The sequence below is a fragment of the Loxodonta africana genome, chromosome 4 (assembly GCF_030014295.1).
Source record: "Loxodonta africana isolate mLoxAfr1 chromosome 4, mLoxAfr1.hap2, whole genome shotgun sequence".
Lineage (NCBI taxonomy): Eukaryota > Metazoa > Chordata > Mammalia > Proboscidea > Elephantidae > Loxodonta > Loxodonta africana.
In genome coordinates, this window is record NC_087345.1 from 23445671 (window position 1) to 23462565 (window position 16895).

Sequence of the window (16895 nt, forward strand, 5' to 3'; positions counted from 1 at the left end):
CGGCTTCCTGAGATCACTGAGGATTCAGTGAGCTGAGTAATGTGCACACAGGGCTTCCGCAGAGCCTGGGGCCCAGCAGGGACTCATGAGATACAAGCTAGTGTTGTTACAGTATTTTAATAAACATCATTTATAGCTAACACTTGTTGACCTACCTCGTCAAAGTTGGCTCTGATTACAGTGTCCAGTATTCTCTGACAGTGTGTTCTGTACATCATAATAAAGGTGGAAACCTGTGGGGGATGGAGAGGTTGACAGTAAAGGCGTGTATTAATACACATTACTGCTGCCCTTGGGACTTCCATTTTCAAGTCATTTATTCCCTGTTGAGGGGACGGAATTCACCTGACCCTCTTCTCTCACCCTTGGTGCCCTCCTCTGCGCTCCCACATCGCTTGAGTGTTTCTCTCACGGAGCACTAACCAACGCTAGGGCACTGAAAGCACCAGTTTCCCTCTCTGCCCCCATTCTCCACCTCCCGATACTGTGGCCCCCGGAAAAGAAAAGCTGCCTATTACTCATGCTAGTGTATCCGGCACCTTCCACAGTGCCTGGCATGTAGTACGTGTTCAGGAGAGTTTACTGAACTCAATTCTTCTCATCGGCTAAGATACTGGAAAGTTAAAACCCAATGTGTATTTATAAGAAGAGTTGCTTCTGCCAAAGTCACAAAAAGATGTGTGGAAATTTTCTGGAATCTGCTTAGCAAAAGAATTTCATCTCTAGTTGCATTTATCCAAGGATTTTAAAGTCATGGTGCAGGAAATTTGTTTGTGTGTTTATTGGGGGAAAAAATTGGGTAAAATAAAGACTAATCTAGGTCTTACGTTTAAAGCACCCTTTACAGCTTCGAGTTCATTCTCTTGATTCAGGACACAGACGTGTGTATTGTATATACTTGGTTTGCTTATACAAACACCTGTGTCCCCCACTTGACTGTGAGCTTCTTGAGAGCGGGACTCCTGTCCCATCGCTACTGCACCCCAGCTCCTGTGGGATATGTTAGAGGCTCAGCGCCTGTTGGAGCACTGGGCTGCATCCAGACAGGTGCATCAGAGATGTGATGCCCCAGGGGAGACTTTCCCACACTTGTTTTTCTGATCCGTTCCTCCAAATACCCTACAGCCAAAACTACTAGATCTGCTGTACCTATAAAATCTTCTTTTTCTGTGGGACTATGATGTCACCACACCCCCTGCAGCACATACAAAAATGAATTTTATCCTGTGGAGAAGCAATCCAAAGGAGAGGGCTTCTTCTCTCATGAAATGAGACAGTACAACATCACATATATATATATATATGCATATATATCACATATATGTACATATATGAGAGAAAGAAAAAAAGTTTAATTTTAAAATACTTTTTGATTTATAGAAAAGTTGCAAAGATAGTCCAGGGAGTTCTCATATACCCCACATCCAGTCACCCCATCACTAACATCTTACATTAGATTAGTGTGGTACATTTGTCAAAACTAAGGAACCAGTACTGATACATGAATATTAACTAAAGTCCATACTTTATTCAGATTTTGTCTTTATATTTCAAACTCACTGTTTTGTAATGAAAGCGAGAGAGGGAGGGAGGGAGGAAGAGAGAGAGCGTGAGTGAGTGCGTGTGCAGAGAGAGACCACCCACCCCTCCACCGTCATCACTTCAAGCATGGTTACCTTCTCCTCGGGCAGACTGGCTGGCAGATTTAGATCTTTGACATTTGGGAACTCTGGCAGCAACGTTCCAAGTTTGGACCGGGGTGAATATGCCACTGTCTGCTTGCTTACTTCTTTCTTCCCTGTCTCGCTCACCCAGGCGGCTCCTTTCTTGGAATACATCACATCATAATATTGGGAGCTCTCTTTCACGGCAATGCCATAGTAATGGTACCTGGGCCACAAAAAGAGAAAGAAAGAGACCGTCACGCACCGTTATCAAGTGGGGGTTCCTGAGTCCGGTGCCCAAGGCCAAGGATGGCTGGGGCCAGAAGAGTTAACTCTCCTGCAAGGCTCGACTTCTCTGAAATCTAGAATTAAACCAAAGCTCCATGTTTCCAGCCATCAATCAGGCAGGTAAAAATAACCAAAATTGCCTCCTACAGAAAATGTTAAGTCAAATACTTTGCAAAGCAGAAAGAGGGATGAAAAATTTCCCACTTATACTTTGTGTCTTATTTCTGGCCAAATATGATCCCAGGGGCATAGCACTTGAGTGTCTCCCCCTCTCTGATGCCCCAAGCAGAAGGATGGATTTATGACTCTAACTGCAGCACCAACAAAAATCCATGAGGCCTAGATATTCTTCATGAACAAGCAGTAGTCTCAAAGGCTGCATTTTTTTTTAAGATTAATTTAGTGCTTCAGCTGATACTAAATGTAAAACACAGACCAGAGCCTTTTGCTAACTCAGAATGAGCTTCATAATGGAAATGTTTTCAATTAAGATTAACGAGAGATGGAAGCTGCATTTTGTTTGGTTTCTAGCTACAATCTATTGAGGACTTACTCTCTGCCAAACACTTTGAGAAGGGTTTTACATGCATTAATTTGGAAAATAACCCTATGAACCCATTGCCCATTGCTGTTCAGTCGGTTGCAACTCACAGAGACCCTATAGGACAGGGTAGAACTGTCCCATAAGGTTTCCAAGGCTGTAATCTTTACAGAAACAGATTGCCACATTTTTCTGCCTCGGAGCGGCTGGTGGATTTGAACAGCCAACCTTTCAGTTAGCAGCCCAGCACTTAACCACTGTGCCACTGGTGCTCCTTAACTCTACGAGCATTATTACAATCTTTCTAAGAGGGAATTGGTGGTTCAGTTCAGAGGGAATTCTTGCTTTCTATGTGGAGAACCTGGGTTTCATTTGTAGCCAACGCACCTCATACGCAGCCACCACCAATCTGTCAGTCTGGGTGTTGCTATTACGCTGAACAGGTTTCAGTGGAGCTCCCAGATTAAGACAAACTAGGAAGAAGGGCCTGGCAACTGACTTCTGAAAATCAGCCAATGAAAACCCTGCGGATCACAAAGGTCCGATCTGCAACTGATCATGGCAATGGCGCAGGACTGGGCAGTGTTTCGTTCTCTTGTGCGGGGGCAGGGGGTAGGGGAGGTCACCATGAGTCTGACAACTCAATGGCAGCGAACGACAACAACAGTCTTTCTGCAGATGAGAAAATGGAGGCAAGAAGGCTTAAGTAATTTGCTCAAGGTCATATAGCTGTTTAGGGAAAGAAAGACTTCTTGAACACAAGTCTGTTTGACTACAAGGCCGCTATTGCTGTAGTAAGAGAGAACCCTGCACGGGCGGCATTATAAACTTTGATGTTCGTCAGAGTCACTTATGGAGGCTAATAAAAATGCAGATCCCTAGGCCCCTTCCCAGACCCATTGATTCAGTACATCTGGGAAAAGAGCCCAGGAAACAGCTTTTAAACAAGTGCTACAGATATCCTGGTGCACATCTGTGTGAACTCTACCAGTCTGCTGGGTTAAGCACCTGAGTTACACTCCTAGCTCTACTGAGCCCCAGTTGTTGGCGATACTGTCATTATCTACTAGCTGGATAACAGCAGCTAACCCGGTACTAAACACTTGACATATAGTATCTTATTTAACCTCAAAATCCCTGTAAGACCGGAATTAAATATTTTCCCCATTTTACAGCCGAGGAAACTAAGACCCAGAGAATTTCAATAACACACCCAAGATCACCCGCTTAGTAGAGGCAGGATTTGAACCTCTAATAAGTGCCTTTAACCACAAATCCAGTGATTCTCAAACTTTACTAATGTCTACAAAACATATTAAAATACAGACTCCTGTGCCCCACCTCCAAAAAAGCCACGCCAGAGGTCTAGAGTGGATTTTTACAATCACTAAATTACAATCGCTCATGTAAATAACTCATGGGCGTCACTTTCAGAAACACTGCACAAATATTAACTACTTTTCTCTCCCATGGAGATACGGTGATATTAATGAAATAAGACACACAAGAAAGCATTTGAGTTACGGGAATGGTTCATAGGGTGGGAAGAAACAACCGCATAAAACCTTCCCACTCCCTGCCCCCTTTCACTCCTGATACCATTCTGTGAAATTTCTGCTTAGCGGACATGGAGCCTCCATTTGAATTCCTCCTGGGATGAAGAACTCAGACCCTCCGAAGGCAGCCCAGTTCATTTTAAGTCCGTAGAGTTATCAGAGAGTTCTTCTTTGTGTTGAGCTGCTATCTGCCTTCTGTGCCTTCTATTTCCAACTGTCATAACTGCCTTTGGCAGAGGGGGCGGGACTGGACCTGGGGGCTCCAGTAAAAGTGCTCCAGATGGGAAGGCAGTTAGGACCTGCCTCCCTAACTTTAAAAAGCCTGACTTTATAACTTCTTAAGTGATAATCATTTTATTAGTTGAACCAGACCATTTCTTGATTATCCAGAGAGTATATGTTGCTGAAATTGGCAACTAAAGTGAAGCTATTACTTTGATCGCTTTTCACTCTTTCTATTTCTGTCTAGTAGGGCATGTCAACAGCCTTGACCAGCTGCCCCCTCTCTGCTAAAATTTCTCTGTCAATGTAAATTTTCTAAGCGAGTTTCTCTTTATAAGGCTGGATCACATGATGGAGACTAGAGTTTCTTCTTATTGCCTTTTTATTAGTTGAAAGTGTTACCTTTAGAAGATTCTTATGGAAAGGATACAATTAAACTGATTACACAGAATTTTTAAAGAAGATGCTGTCCAACTTACCAGCCTCTAGGCTAAAGAGAAAAAAAAAAAAACCACAGGCTCTTAAATGTAGACAGAAGAAAACCTTCTCCAAGTTTATGTTGGACGGGAAAACTTTCTGTTCTATCTTTACCATTTTTATTCTTCTATCTTAGAAATGGGCAACAATGCATTATATTAGAGCCAGTGACTCCTCAAAGACCATGAGCTGGAGAAAAGGAATTCTTTTCTATTTCGTCAACATCTATGCCTCCACTCACCTGTCACTCCCAAGCTTCGAAGTGCCCCCTGCGCGCCCAGCCCTGTGCTCACAAGCAAGGGAGGGAGAATCTGATTTTTGTGCTCCACAGTCTTACCAAGGCTGAAACCTCATTTTAAAACAAATACCAGAGCTTCTCATTATAAACAAGGTTTGTTCTTCAGGGAAATCACCTTGGGAAGTTATTAGGGATTTATTCCTAGATGTCCCTTGTTCAAAAATTTTCTGCAAGTCTTTTTGGAAATCTCCCTCCAGACCTTCTGAGTCACACACAAAAAAGTCAGCTGTGTTATTTTCAGAACTTTACCAAAAAGGGTTTTCCCTAGTTTGATTATCTTCTTTCTTCATCAAACTTGGCTCCAAAGTGAAACCCACCCTGGGAGGAGGGGAGTGTGCTGCCCAGGGATGAGGGGGACGTGGGGTGAGGGCAGTGGGAAGTTGTTGCTCAAGGTGATAGTACTGGACGTGCTTTTGAAACACACTTAGAGGCAAGCGCTATAAGCCCTGCATGGTTATTAAAAAAAAAAAAGGTTTCGGTATTTAACAGGTCATTATTACTGCTAAACATGGCCAAAATGTTTGAGAAATGCCACATGATAAAGCCCCCTCTAGTGGAGTCACCGGGAGTTCCTGGGTGGCACAAACGGTTAACTTGCTCGGCTGCTAACTGAAAGGTTATTATCGGTTCAAGTCCACATGGAGTGCCTCAGAAGAAAGACCTGGTGCCCTACTTCCAAAAATCAGTCGCTGAAAACTCTATGGCGCACAGTTCTAACCTGACACACAAGGGGTCGCCCCGAGTCAGGGTCGACTCTAAGGCAACCATTTCTTTGTTTAGTGGAGTCACCATGTACACTAGCGTAATAAAGTTCCTAAGAAGTCTTGCGGTAAAGAAACCTGTTTAACTCAGTGCTTATCGAACTCATATGGCCACCAACCTTTTTTCATGGAATACCTATTAACACCCAACAGTTTCTGAAACACTCTTAGGGGCAAGTCTCATAACTCCAGATTTTAACGACACCTGGGCAGTGTAGTCAGAGATTCTCTTGCCACTGACTCACACCTAGGAGACCAGCATCCATAAACATCCTTCTCCCCTCTCAGGTCTTAGCTTAGATGTCACCTCCTTAAAGACCCTCCTTGGCTATTCTTCCTAAACTAGGCCAATCCCCTTTTGTTATTCTCTACTCCAAATAACCAATTGCCATTGAGTTGATCCTGACCAATGGTGAACCCATGTGTGTCCGAATAGACTTAATTCTCCATAGGGTTTTCAACAGCTGTGACCTTTTGGAAGCAGACTGCCAGGCCTTTCTTCCAAGGTGCTTCTGGGTAAACTCAAACCTCCAACCTTTCAGTTAGCATCTGAGTGCATTAACTGTTTGCACCACATAGAGACTCCTTATTCTCTACTGCCACCCTCTTTATCTCCTGTTGCAATCTGATTATCGTTTTTTGCTTACACTTTTATTGTTTGTCTTTCCCACCAAGACGTATGCTCCATGAGGGCACCCGGCACCGTGTATCTAACACACAGAAGGTGTGAAGCAAACCTTGGCTGGTTGGTTGACGGAATTGATGAATAGGAAACAATGGGGCATCATGATATAGCCAGACCTTTCTGCCCCTCTCTCATCAGAGACTAGTACAGGTCGCTTTTCTGGCTGTCTGGAGACTATCAGAGCAGATAGTTTGCTAAGCAAAAGAGCTAAGTAACTGGGAAATTGTCCAAGAAGCTTCAAGATGCTCCTTTAAATGATGTCCAAGACTATTTTACGAAAAGCTTAAAGGCAGAATGGCACAACACTACATTCCTTAAAGCAGCTGGGCCAGGTGGCCCCTGGGAGATACCCTCTATCTTAGCTGCCCTGGGAGACAGGGGCTGGCTGTTGTAGGCCTCTGTGCTCCCTCCTAGCACAGTCAGCACACCAGGCCTGCCAGCAGAGCTCCGGAGGAAGGGCTGGGGTGGAATGACTGTATAGTGCTTACTTTGACTGTCCTCGTGTCCCGAGTCTTCTGGTGGTTAACTGAGGAAACTGCTGCCGTATGATCTGCAAGTCAACACAAGAATCAGTTACCCACCGGGAACAGCTGGGAGTACAGTCACTGAGTTTTACAAACAGCAACAATTAAAGAAGGGAGGAAAACATATGTCCTTGATCGAAATAGCTTGTCAGGAGGCCATCTGGACCCCGGAGAAGACACCTGGTGTTGAGGAGGCAGCGCCTAGATGAGTGTGGAGCTCTGGATCCTGAGGGGTCTCACTTGGCCCCTCTATGCTTTGCCCCCTCCTGCTCACAGCATAGCCACACGGGACACCAGGGAGACACCAGCTGACCCAGGACAGTCCTCTTGGCAGTCCTCTCGTTAAAACCCTCCAACGGCTTCCATCTCACGTGGAACCAAAACCCATACTTAGCCTCTGTAGCCCGGTCTGTGCTTATCTCCTGGCCTTCCTCCCCCATGACTCTCACCTTCCACCAGATCACAGTCACACTGGCTTTTTTTTTCTATTTCTGAAACACACCAGATCTGCTCCCTACCCAGGGCCTTTGCGCTGTAGTTCCCACTGTCTGGAATCCCATTTAATCCAGTTCTCCACAAGACTGGCTCCTCCACTTAACATATTAGGGCCTCTGGTCAGTGTCCCTCTGGTCAGAGGCCTTCTCTGAGCAGCCAATCCAGAGTAGCACAAGCAATCACATGCCATCACCTGGCTGTTTTATGACTTCTTAGCACTATCGGAAGTGATCGTCTTTGCTTCTATACAGTTTACTGTGTGTCTCCTCTCACTTGAATGTAAGCTCCGTGAGAGGAGGGACTGAGAACAGGGCTTAGCACATGCTAAGAGCTCAATCCATATTTGCTGAATGAAGGACTGAAGCCAGATTCCAGCCCTAGAGGGTATCCTTTACCATCTATAGAATAGGTGATAGTAACTGTTGTTGCCCAGGACAATCACATGGATTTGCAAGGAACATAAATAGAGGGGCCATCTCTCAATGTGAGAACAAAATACAGAGATAGTGTTTGTGGAGAGGGACTGTCCTTAGGGGTATGCGCAAGGATTTTAGAGCTGGACTACCTGGATTAGAGCCAAGCTCACCATTTGTTAGTTGGGTACCCTTGGACAAGTGATTTGACCTTCAAGTGACTCAGTCTTCTCATTTATAAAATGGGAATGATAAGAGACCCTCCTTAGAGAATTCTCGTGACAATGTAACAAAGTTAATGCCTATAAACAATTCAAAGCAGTGCCTGGCACTTAGTAAGTACTCAATAAATCTTTGCCATCATTACCAGTGATTGTCCTGATGCCTCATGCCTTTATTTCCAGGGGCTTTTCCCTTATGTCCGACCAAATTCTTCCCGACCCCTTCCCCTTCTAGTGCAGCATGGAGCAAGCAAGCATGGTCAGAGGGCGGTCCTCGCATGCAGGCCTTCATGACAAGCAATGCCGTGGTTGATTTCCCACTGGTAGAGCTTGAATCTTGAGTGTTTTCTCTAGAGGTGGGGTGGGTTTCTCTCGATCCATCCACACCAATACTCTTATCGATTGATTTACTCACTCATTCAACAAACATGTACTGTGACCCTGTTAGCTGTTTGAACTTGGATTGATTTCTATTGAACCTCTCCGTGCCTCAGTTTTTTCCTCTGAAGTCTGGAGACTTAGTGAGTTGTGTTGTAATCTTGAAGGACAGGTGATGGTGGCCTCAACTCAAATGGCATCAGTGGGATGGAAACAAATGGACAAATTAGAGAGAAGTTAAGAAGCCGAGGTGGGTAGCATAAAGACTGACCATTTCTGTACTTTAGGAAGCTGACCGTCTCCAGTGTGGGGAATGGTTGGGGCAGCATTTCCTCATCTGAAAATGGGTGAAGTAAGATTAATTCCTCACACAAATGGTGAGAGAAGCTAATGGGATAACATCACAAAATCATTTTGTGACATTCTTTAAGGCTGTCACTTTTGCAGATAACACATCCCCAATTCCTTTAACCTTAACTCCTGTAAGACAGTCTCTACGTCCCTCAGAACCTGGGCTTCTCACTTTGTCTATGTGCCTCTTAAATCATCATGTCTCAAGTTAAATGCAATATTTAAGGTAGGGTCTGACCCAGGGGCCAGGGACAGTGCTCTGTAAACATTCTGCCCTGTTATGCAGTCTAAGATCATGTCAAGCTTTGGCGGTCTCATCACCCTGGGTTTGTATTAACCTACCACCAAGTTCACCCTCCAGACTTCCATCACATTACTAGTTTCAGAACCAGGATTTGAGACACCTGTTCACAAAGGAACACTACTGAAAGGATATAGGTATGCCAATAGAGATAGAGGGTAAATAAGGGAAGTGGAAAGCTGGAGCCAGGAGATTCTGCACACGGGTTAAAAGTGGGTTATGGTTTGGGTTCTAAACTTCCTACCCATCCAAGCAAAGAAGATAATACAACGAGTTACTAGAGTCCCAGTATCCATAAGATAAAAGCATTCCCATTTATGAAGAGCAGAGATTTCTTCCTGACATTCAGATCTGGGAAATTTCTCCTGTGCAGATGGGCACAACAAATAAGGTACCACGTTTAATCCTTTGACATTAGCAGACATTTTAAAAAACGATAATATTCAGTACTGTCAAGGATGTGGTAAAACTAGAGTATGCACAGATTGAGGTTGACATTGTTTATGACTACTAACCCTTCCCCCAGACATTCTGACAATATATATCAAGAACCACAAAACGTTCATATTTTTTGATGTATTAACTCCAAGGAAATAAACTAAAACTAAGAAAAAGCTGTGTGCAGGGCTACTAATGAGAGCAAAAATTGGAAACAATGTAAACGTCCAATGTGTGGAACTGGCTAAATAAATGATAGTACGTACACTTAATACTATGTTAGCAGCCATTAAAAATGATGGTAACATGGAAGGCATTATGCTGAGTGAAATTAGTCAGTTGCAAAAGGACAAATATATAAGACTACTATTATAAGATCTTGAGAAATAGTTTAAACTGAGAAGAACACACTCTTTTGTGGTTACGAGACGGGGGGAGGGAGGAAGAGTGGGAGAGGGGTATTTACTAAATAGATAGTAGACAAGAACTACTTTGGGTGAAGGGAAGGACAACACTCAACACAGTGGAGGTCAGCACAACTGGACTAAACCAAAGCAAAGCAGATTCCTGAATAAACTGAATGTTTCGAAGACCAGCGTAGCAGGGGCAGGGGTTTGGGGACCATGGTTTCAGGAGACATCTAAGTCAATTGGCATAATAAAATCTATTAAGAAAACATTCTGCATCCCACTTTGAAGAGTGGCATCTGGGGTCTTAAATGCTAGCAAGCGGCCATCTAAGATGCATCAATGAGTCTCAGCTCACCTGGATCAAAGGAGAATGAAGAACACCAAGAACACAGGGTAATAACGAGCCCAAGAAACAGAAAGGGCTACATGAACCAGAGACTACATTATCCTGAGACCAGAATAACTAGATGGTGCCTGGTCACAACCGATGACTGCCCTGACAGGGAACACAAGAGAGAACCCCTGAGGGAACAGAGGGAACAGGAGAACAGTGGAATACAGACCCCAAATTCTCATAAAAAGACCAGACTTAAAGATCTGGCTGAGACTGGAAGGACCCCGGTGATCATGGCCCCCAGACCTTCTGTTGGCCCACTACAGGAACCATCCCCAAAGCCAGCTTGTCAGACATGGATTGGAGTGGACCATGGGTTGGAAAAGGATACTGGTGAGGCGTGAGCTACTTGGTTCAGGTGGACACTTGAGACAATGTTGGCATCTCCTGCCTGGAGGGAAGATGCGAAGGTAGAGGGGCTTAGAAGCTGGCAAAATGGTCACAAAAAGAGAGAGTGGAAGGAGAGAGCGGGCTGTCTCATGGGGGGAAAAGTAATTGGGAGTATGTAGCAAGTTGTGTATGGGTTTTTGTGTGAGAGACTGACTTGATTTGTAAACTTTCACTTAAGGCACAATAAAAATTATTTTTAAAAAAATGATGGTAACAAAAAATATGTCACAACACAGAAAATACTTATGATGATATTAAACGAAAGAGTAGATTGAAAAACTACGTTTATGCTATCGTTACGATTTATGTACGTTTTAAGTATAGGACCAGAAAGGGAAAATAAAAATGGGTATTGGTTAGGAGAGTAGGATTGTGAGTGGAACAAAAGAATTTTGTACTAAATCAATTTTTTTAATAGAAAAGGGTTTTCTGGCTATAAATATTTTGAATTGACAAAGTTCAACGTAATCTTAAAACAAGTAACAAAAATCTACCAGAATATTATAATGGTTGTTTTTCTTTTTTTCTTACTTTCTTTTCTTTTTAAAAATAAATCATTCCTTATTCCCTGCAAACAATGTGTAGATAATAAAAGAAAACAGCATTGTTTTGTTTGGCTGCTAAGCTTTATTATTACTTGATTTAAAAGAATGGTCCAAGTTCTGACACCTTTTCAAGTGTTTACTGGATGGTATCCCCTGTAACATCCACAAAGCACACAGGTAAAGCCCCCTAGGCCTGGCCCTGGGCTGAGCTCCCAGGACAGAAGACTGGTCTACAGACAGTCCAGAGGGTGACAGGCGGAGGAGCACAGACAGGCCTTCTGGAGCCATTTATTCCTCTACCAGGTAAGAAAATGCAGCATCAGGGGGACTGTAATTCTTTGCACTGTGATCTTTGCACTATTATCAAATCACAGAAGGGGCCTGTGAATTCACCAATCAATTTAACCTATGAATTCCCTCCATAGCTGATGGTTTGCACTTAATCCTTTTGTATAATGTGCGGATCAATACCACACGCAGTTTTATCACCTTTATGACCAGTATCACCCTCCACTGAGCCACCCAAGTCAGAAACAGGAGAGTCCTCCCAGACTGTGCTCTCTCCCTAACACTGCACAGACCCATGTCCTGTTGATTCTGCCTCCAAGACATCTATGAACCCATCCACTTGTCTCTGTCCCCCTGCTACTGCCCAAACCCGCCATGATCTCTCACCTGGACCACAGACACAGCCTCCAGTCTTGCTGCCCCATCAGCACGAGGTTTCTAAAATACAAGCACGGTCATTTTCTCAGTGCCTACACAGGATAAAAATCCAGGCTCCTCAGGCTGGTCCAGGGGGCTGTCTGTGATCTACCACAGCCCAACCTGCCAGCCTCAAATCCAGCCACTCTCCCAGGTGCTTCCAGGGCTCCAGGTGCCTGCCAGTCCTGCCACCACACATGCTAATTTCCTCTGCCTGGAATGCTGAACCCACGCTATCCCCCTCACCCCTGAGGAAATCCTCTTTCTCTGAGCCTCCCCCACTTCCCCCGTGACCCTCCCACGCAGGCTTAGATGTTCCCTCTTTGTGTTTACCTAGCAGGTTAGGAAACACCAGCACACAGTGACTAAGCTCACAGGCTCTGGGGGTCAGGCTCGCCTGGGTTCAAATCCTGGCTCGGGTATTGTGCCAATCACTTCACATATATTACCTTCAGTGAATCCTTACAGCAACCCAGCGCCAGGTTCTGCTGTTATTTCCCTTGCGCAGATGAGTAAATTGAGGCTTAGAAGGGCTACGTAACTTGTGCTGAGCCATACAGTATACAAGATGAAGACCTGGGATTTGAATGAACCCAATCTGACTCGACCTCTACCGCAACGATGCTTTGCCTCTGAATGAATGGAAGCACCGCAAAGCCCCTCATTCCCTCCTTTAACAGTCAACCTATATTTCTTTTATGTCATATTCCTGTATTCATACATGTCAGGTGAGTTTCAGGAATGAAATTATTTCTTGTTCCCACCTAACCATCAACGACGATTTCAATTCCCCTCACTTTAACCCTCTTGGTAATATTCTGGTGGCCTCTGTTATGAACAGGATCTGAGGCCCCTGCCCCCTTCCTATCCCTCAATCCCCCAAACATTCTAGGAAAAGTGGAAAACAGCTGATAGGACTGTGACATCAGCAGGAAGCCTGGTGTCTCCTCTTTGGTTAAACCCACCCACGTCCTATAAAGTGGAAACCTGGCAATTAAACACTTTTTATGCTTAATAAAAATCCTAACTAAGCAAAAGTCATTCTGTCTGGATAACTGAGGTCCCCATGTGGACAACTGCTACGCGTCTGCTCAGAGGCCTCTGATAATTCTCCTCAGCAGAGGCACCTTCTTCACCTGGACTCCCAAACTTCACTGTATAACTTCACTCTTTGCTTCCACCTTTTCTCTCAAAATTTCCTTATATGAATCCCTCGCTCCACCCATATCAGAGTCTTTGGTGCTGCTCTGCTTACTGCGTGCTTCCCAGCTTATAGGCCCCATATCCCTGAACCTCTCTCTCCTCCTCACCACTTACACCCCTCTGCACCCCCGCTCCCCAACACCCAGCATGAATGCCACTCCTACACAAAGTCTTTCCAGGCTTCTCGACTAGCTAAGAGCTCTTTTCCAAACCATGACTGCACCTGCCACTTCTAACCTATGGCCAAGATCCATCCTTCTTCCGTCTTCAATGTACCCTGAGTCTATCCGCCATCTTCCTGTCACCACCAGTCCCAGTTGAGATCATCTTGTGCTTAGATTGCTACAGTCGCCCCCTTGTTGTCCCTGCTTCCAATCAGGCCCCCAGCACAATCACTTCTCTGTGAAGCCTCCGGACAAAGCCCAAACCCCTCCTTAATCTGGCTCAACAGGTCACATGTCATCCGTCCCTGCCTTCATTCCAGCTCACCTTTCCCCCTTTCTCCTCTCCCATGTCTCCTGTGCTACACTCACGGGGAATTTCTTCCAAGTTTCACACACTGTTCTCTCTTGCTCTGGCTTTCCCGCAAGCTGTTCCCATTGTCTGGAACCCTCTCCTCATGCCCTTTGGCTAATGTCTATGCAAGCTTCAAATCTTAGCTTGTACCTTACTTTCTAAGGAGCCCTGGTGGCACAATGGTTAAGAGCTCAGCAGCTAATCAAAAAGTTGGCAGTTCGAACCCACCCAGCCGCTCTGTGGGAGAAAGACCTGGAGAGCTGCTTCCGTCAAGACTCGACAGGACCCAACAACATCACCACCTTACTTTCTCCTGGAACTCTTCCTTGGGCCACTCGTTTGGTTTCAGTGACTACATTTATGTGTTCCATAAGATCCTAATATATAGTCGGTGGTCTACTCAGCTCTCCAAAGTCCGTCCTCGGCCTACAAGACCACACAAACTGGTCTCTAGCTTCAATTTCTACTACTTTTCCCGTGTTCAGCAAGCTGCAGCCTCAGTAACCACAATTGGTTAAGTAATGGTACAGAGTTTGGATTCATTCAACAACGAATATTATTGAGCTTCTACTACATGCCAGGCATTACTAGGCACTGAGAGATAAAACACTGCGCAGAACAAAAATAGCCTCTGTTCGTGAAACTTTCATTCTAGTGGGAGAAGACCCAAAATAAATAAAAAAAGTCAGTATATCTTATCTCAGGTAAGTGCTATAGAGGAGAACAAAAAAAAAAAAAAATGGGTGAGGAACACAGGGAATGCAGAGGTGGTGGTGTTATTTTATTTAGGGTGATAAGGTCTCTGTGACAAGGTGGAATTTGAGCAGTGACCGGAAGGAAGTGAGGTAATGAACCATGTGGATACCTGGGGAAGACGACTGCAAGCAGAGGGAACGGCCAGGGTGGGAGCTTGTTTCAGGAACACAAGAAGGCCAGTGTGGCTGGAGCAAAGAGAGTGCGCAGAAGAATAGCAGAAGCTGAGGCTGGGAAGGCTTCAAGGAGTTGATGGGGCATGGTTCATGTAGGGCCTTGAAGGCCATTGGAAGCACTTCTGCCTTTACTCTGAGTGAGATGGGAAGACTTCAGAGGTTTTAAGCAGGGAGTGGGGAACAAGATCTGACTTACCTTCCAAAAGGACCAGTCTGGCTGCTGTGTGGAGAATTGACTGTAGGGGGCAAGGGTGGAAGCAGGGAGACCAGTCAGAAGGCTATTGCAATAGTCCACGCAGGAGATAATGTGGCCTAGTGCATAAATTCATTGATTCAATAAATGAAAGAATGACTCGTTCCTCTTTTATTGGCCACTGAAGTTGTTTCCAGTATTGTATTAATATAAATAGGGCTATAATAAATACCTTTGTGCAAATACCTTTGTGCATAAAGACTTTTACTGTTATTGCTGATATTTTGTTTTGTGTGTTTGCCCCCCCCAGAATAGTTTCTCAAATATAGAACTGCTTGACCAAAGAGGAGACACATTTCAAGGTTTTAAAAAGATACCCATCAAATTGCTTTTCATAAAGTGTAGGAGGGTATTATCACTTGTTTTTTATGTGGCTGTCCGAGAAGCCAAAAAAAGACCTTTTGCTCTTGTTTCCGTTTGGGCATCAGGTTCTTCATCTATAAGATGGCGATAATCATACTCGTTCAGCTTTTCTCACAGGGTTGTAGTAGGGCCAAGGCAGTTAAAAAAACGGATACCCAGTTATGGTCTGAACCAGAGAAGACATGTCTCCTGGGCTTCATCATCTGGGGGTAGGAGAGGGGCAGAGGGCAAGAGCTCAACCTAACTAAGCAGGCTTCCACAGCCCTATTGGCTGGAGGGGAAAAGAGTGACCAGCTGTGAGGGTGGGGGGAGTCTACATCTGTTAATACCTCTCTCTGCTGTCTTTATTACTTCTTCCTCTGGCAGAAACGGTGGTCTCAAACACACCAACAATCATGAATATGGCACAGCACCCGGCGACGTTTCATTGTTCCATTATACGTAAGGTCGCCGTGAGTCAGAGCAACGATAACTGGTCATCCTTCTTCACCAGCCCATCCATGCTCTTAACACAGCTATTACTCTATAATTTGATCGTTTATGGAGTTTCAGATCCTCACTCAATCCAGTCTTCAGGCTTTTGTGGTATGGTTTGACTTCCCAAGCAAAGGATTTGTCCAGTTAGAATATTTGGTTCTGTTCGTGAAAATTCTTTTATCTAAAAATATTTCGTGATCAAATATTCTCCTTTTCCCCAAAAGAGGGAAAAGTAATTTCAAATTAAAAAAAAAGAAGAAGAGCAAAGGCAGCGTGTTCAGAATTGGGGTGGGGGGTGGGAGGAAGCACTGCTGTACCACATCCCTTCGGCCAAAGGGAGGTCAAGATGCTTCCCCTCCCAGCCAAGACAAGGCTGATTGCACCTTCTCCTTCCAGCCGCAACTAAAACCTGTGGGAAGGGGGTTTCGCTTTTTTTTTTTTTTTAAGTGTTTCTTAACGGGCTGCAAATTACAAAATATTCTCTTCTCCTTTCACCAGATAATCAAATGGTCCCTGAATCTGAAAGCGCAGCACAATTCAGTTTGCGTCTCAAAATGCAGTGTCAGTTCAGCCCCGCGAAGGCAGTTCAGTTTTTAATTTCTGGAGCAAGACTCGGCAAACAGTAAAAACACTCTTGTGGAGCTGTGAAAGTTGAGCTTCGCTGTTTGATAAATGAGCAGACGGGCAGGCAGCCCCTCTTTCTTTTTTTGTATGGATTCAATGAAGCCTGCCTAAAGAACGCCACATGCTGTTCTAGCTACTGATCTAACATTCCGCAACATCCCAGCCTTCCAAATTCCCTTTAATTACGCGTGAATCCCACCCTTCTCTCTTTCAGCCTGGGCAGACAGGGCTGGGGCTCCACAGGGCGGGGGCTCCACAGGGCGGGGGGTGGGAATCGAAAAGTGCTGGAGAACGACTCCCTGGAGCCACTGGAGTTCTTTTTTAAGGGGCAGTTGTCATGTTATTCATATCCTCCCTCTACTCTTCTCCCTATACAATGCATTGCTCCAGGTTGAAGGAAAATCAGCATGCAGGCTACCCTTGGATAATTCTTGGAGTTTTAGAAAATGTGAGTGAGTTTTAAGCAAACATTG

At 44.7% G+C, this 16895-nt stretch overlaps 1 protein-coding gene across 3 annotated transcripts in view; it reads right to left on the minus strand.

The window, feature by feature from the left end:
* The window catches only part of RFX4 (regulatory factor X4), a 165712-nt gene that overhangs the window by 79491 nt on the left and 69326 nt on the right, over positions 1–16895 (minus strand). The window contains exons 4-6 of one of the 3 annotated variants that reach the window (XM_064283660.1): positions 6981–7042; positions 1677–1890; positions 156–233 (exon numbers count right to left, since the gene is read on the minus strand). In XM_064283660.1, the coding sequence (XP_064139730.1) occupies positions 156–233; positions 1677–1890; positions 6981–7042 (354 nt within the window). Of the gene's footprint in view, positions 1–155; positions 234–1676; positions 1891–4092; positions 4556–4989; positions 5094–6980; positions 7043–16895 lie in introns of those variants that run through there. The other 2 variants (XM_023539153.2, XM_003405309.4) reach the window with 2 other exon arrangements.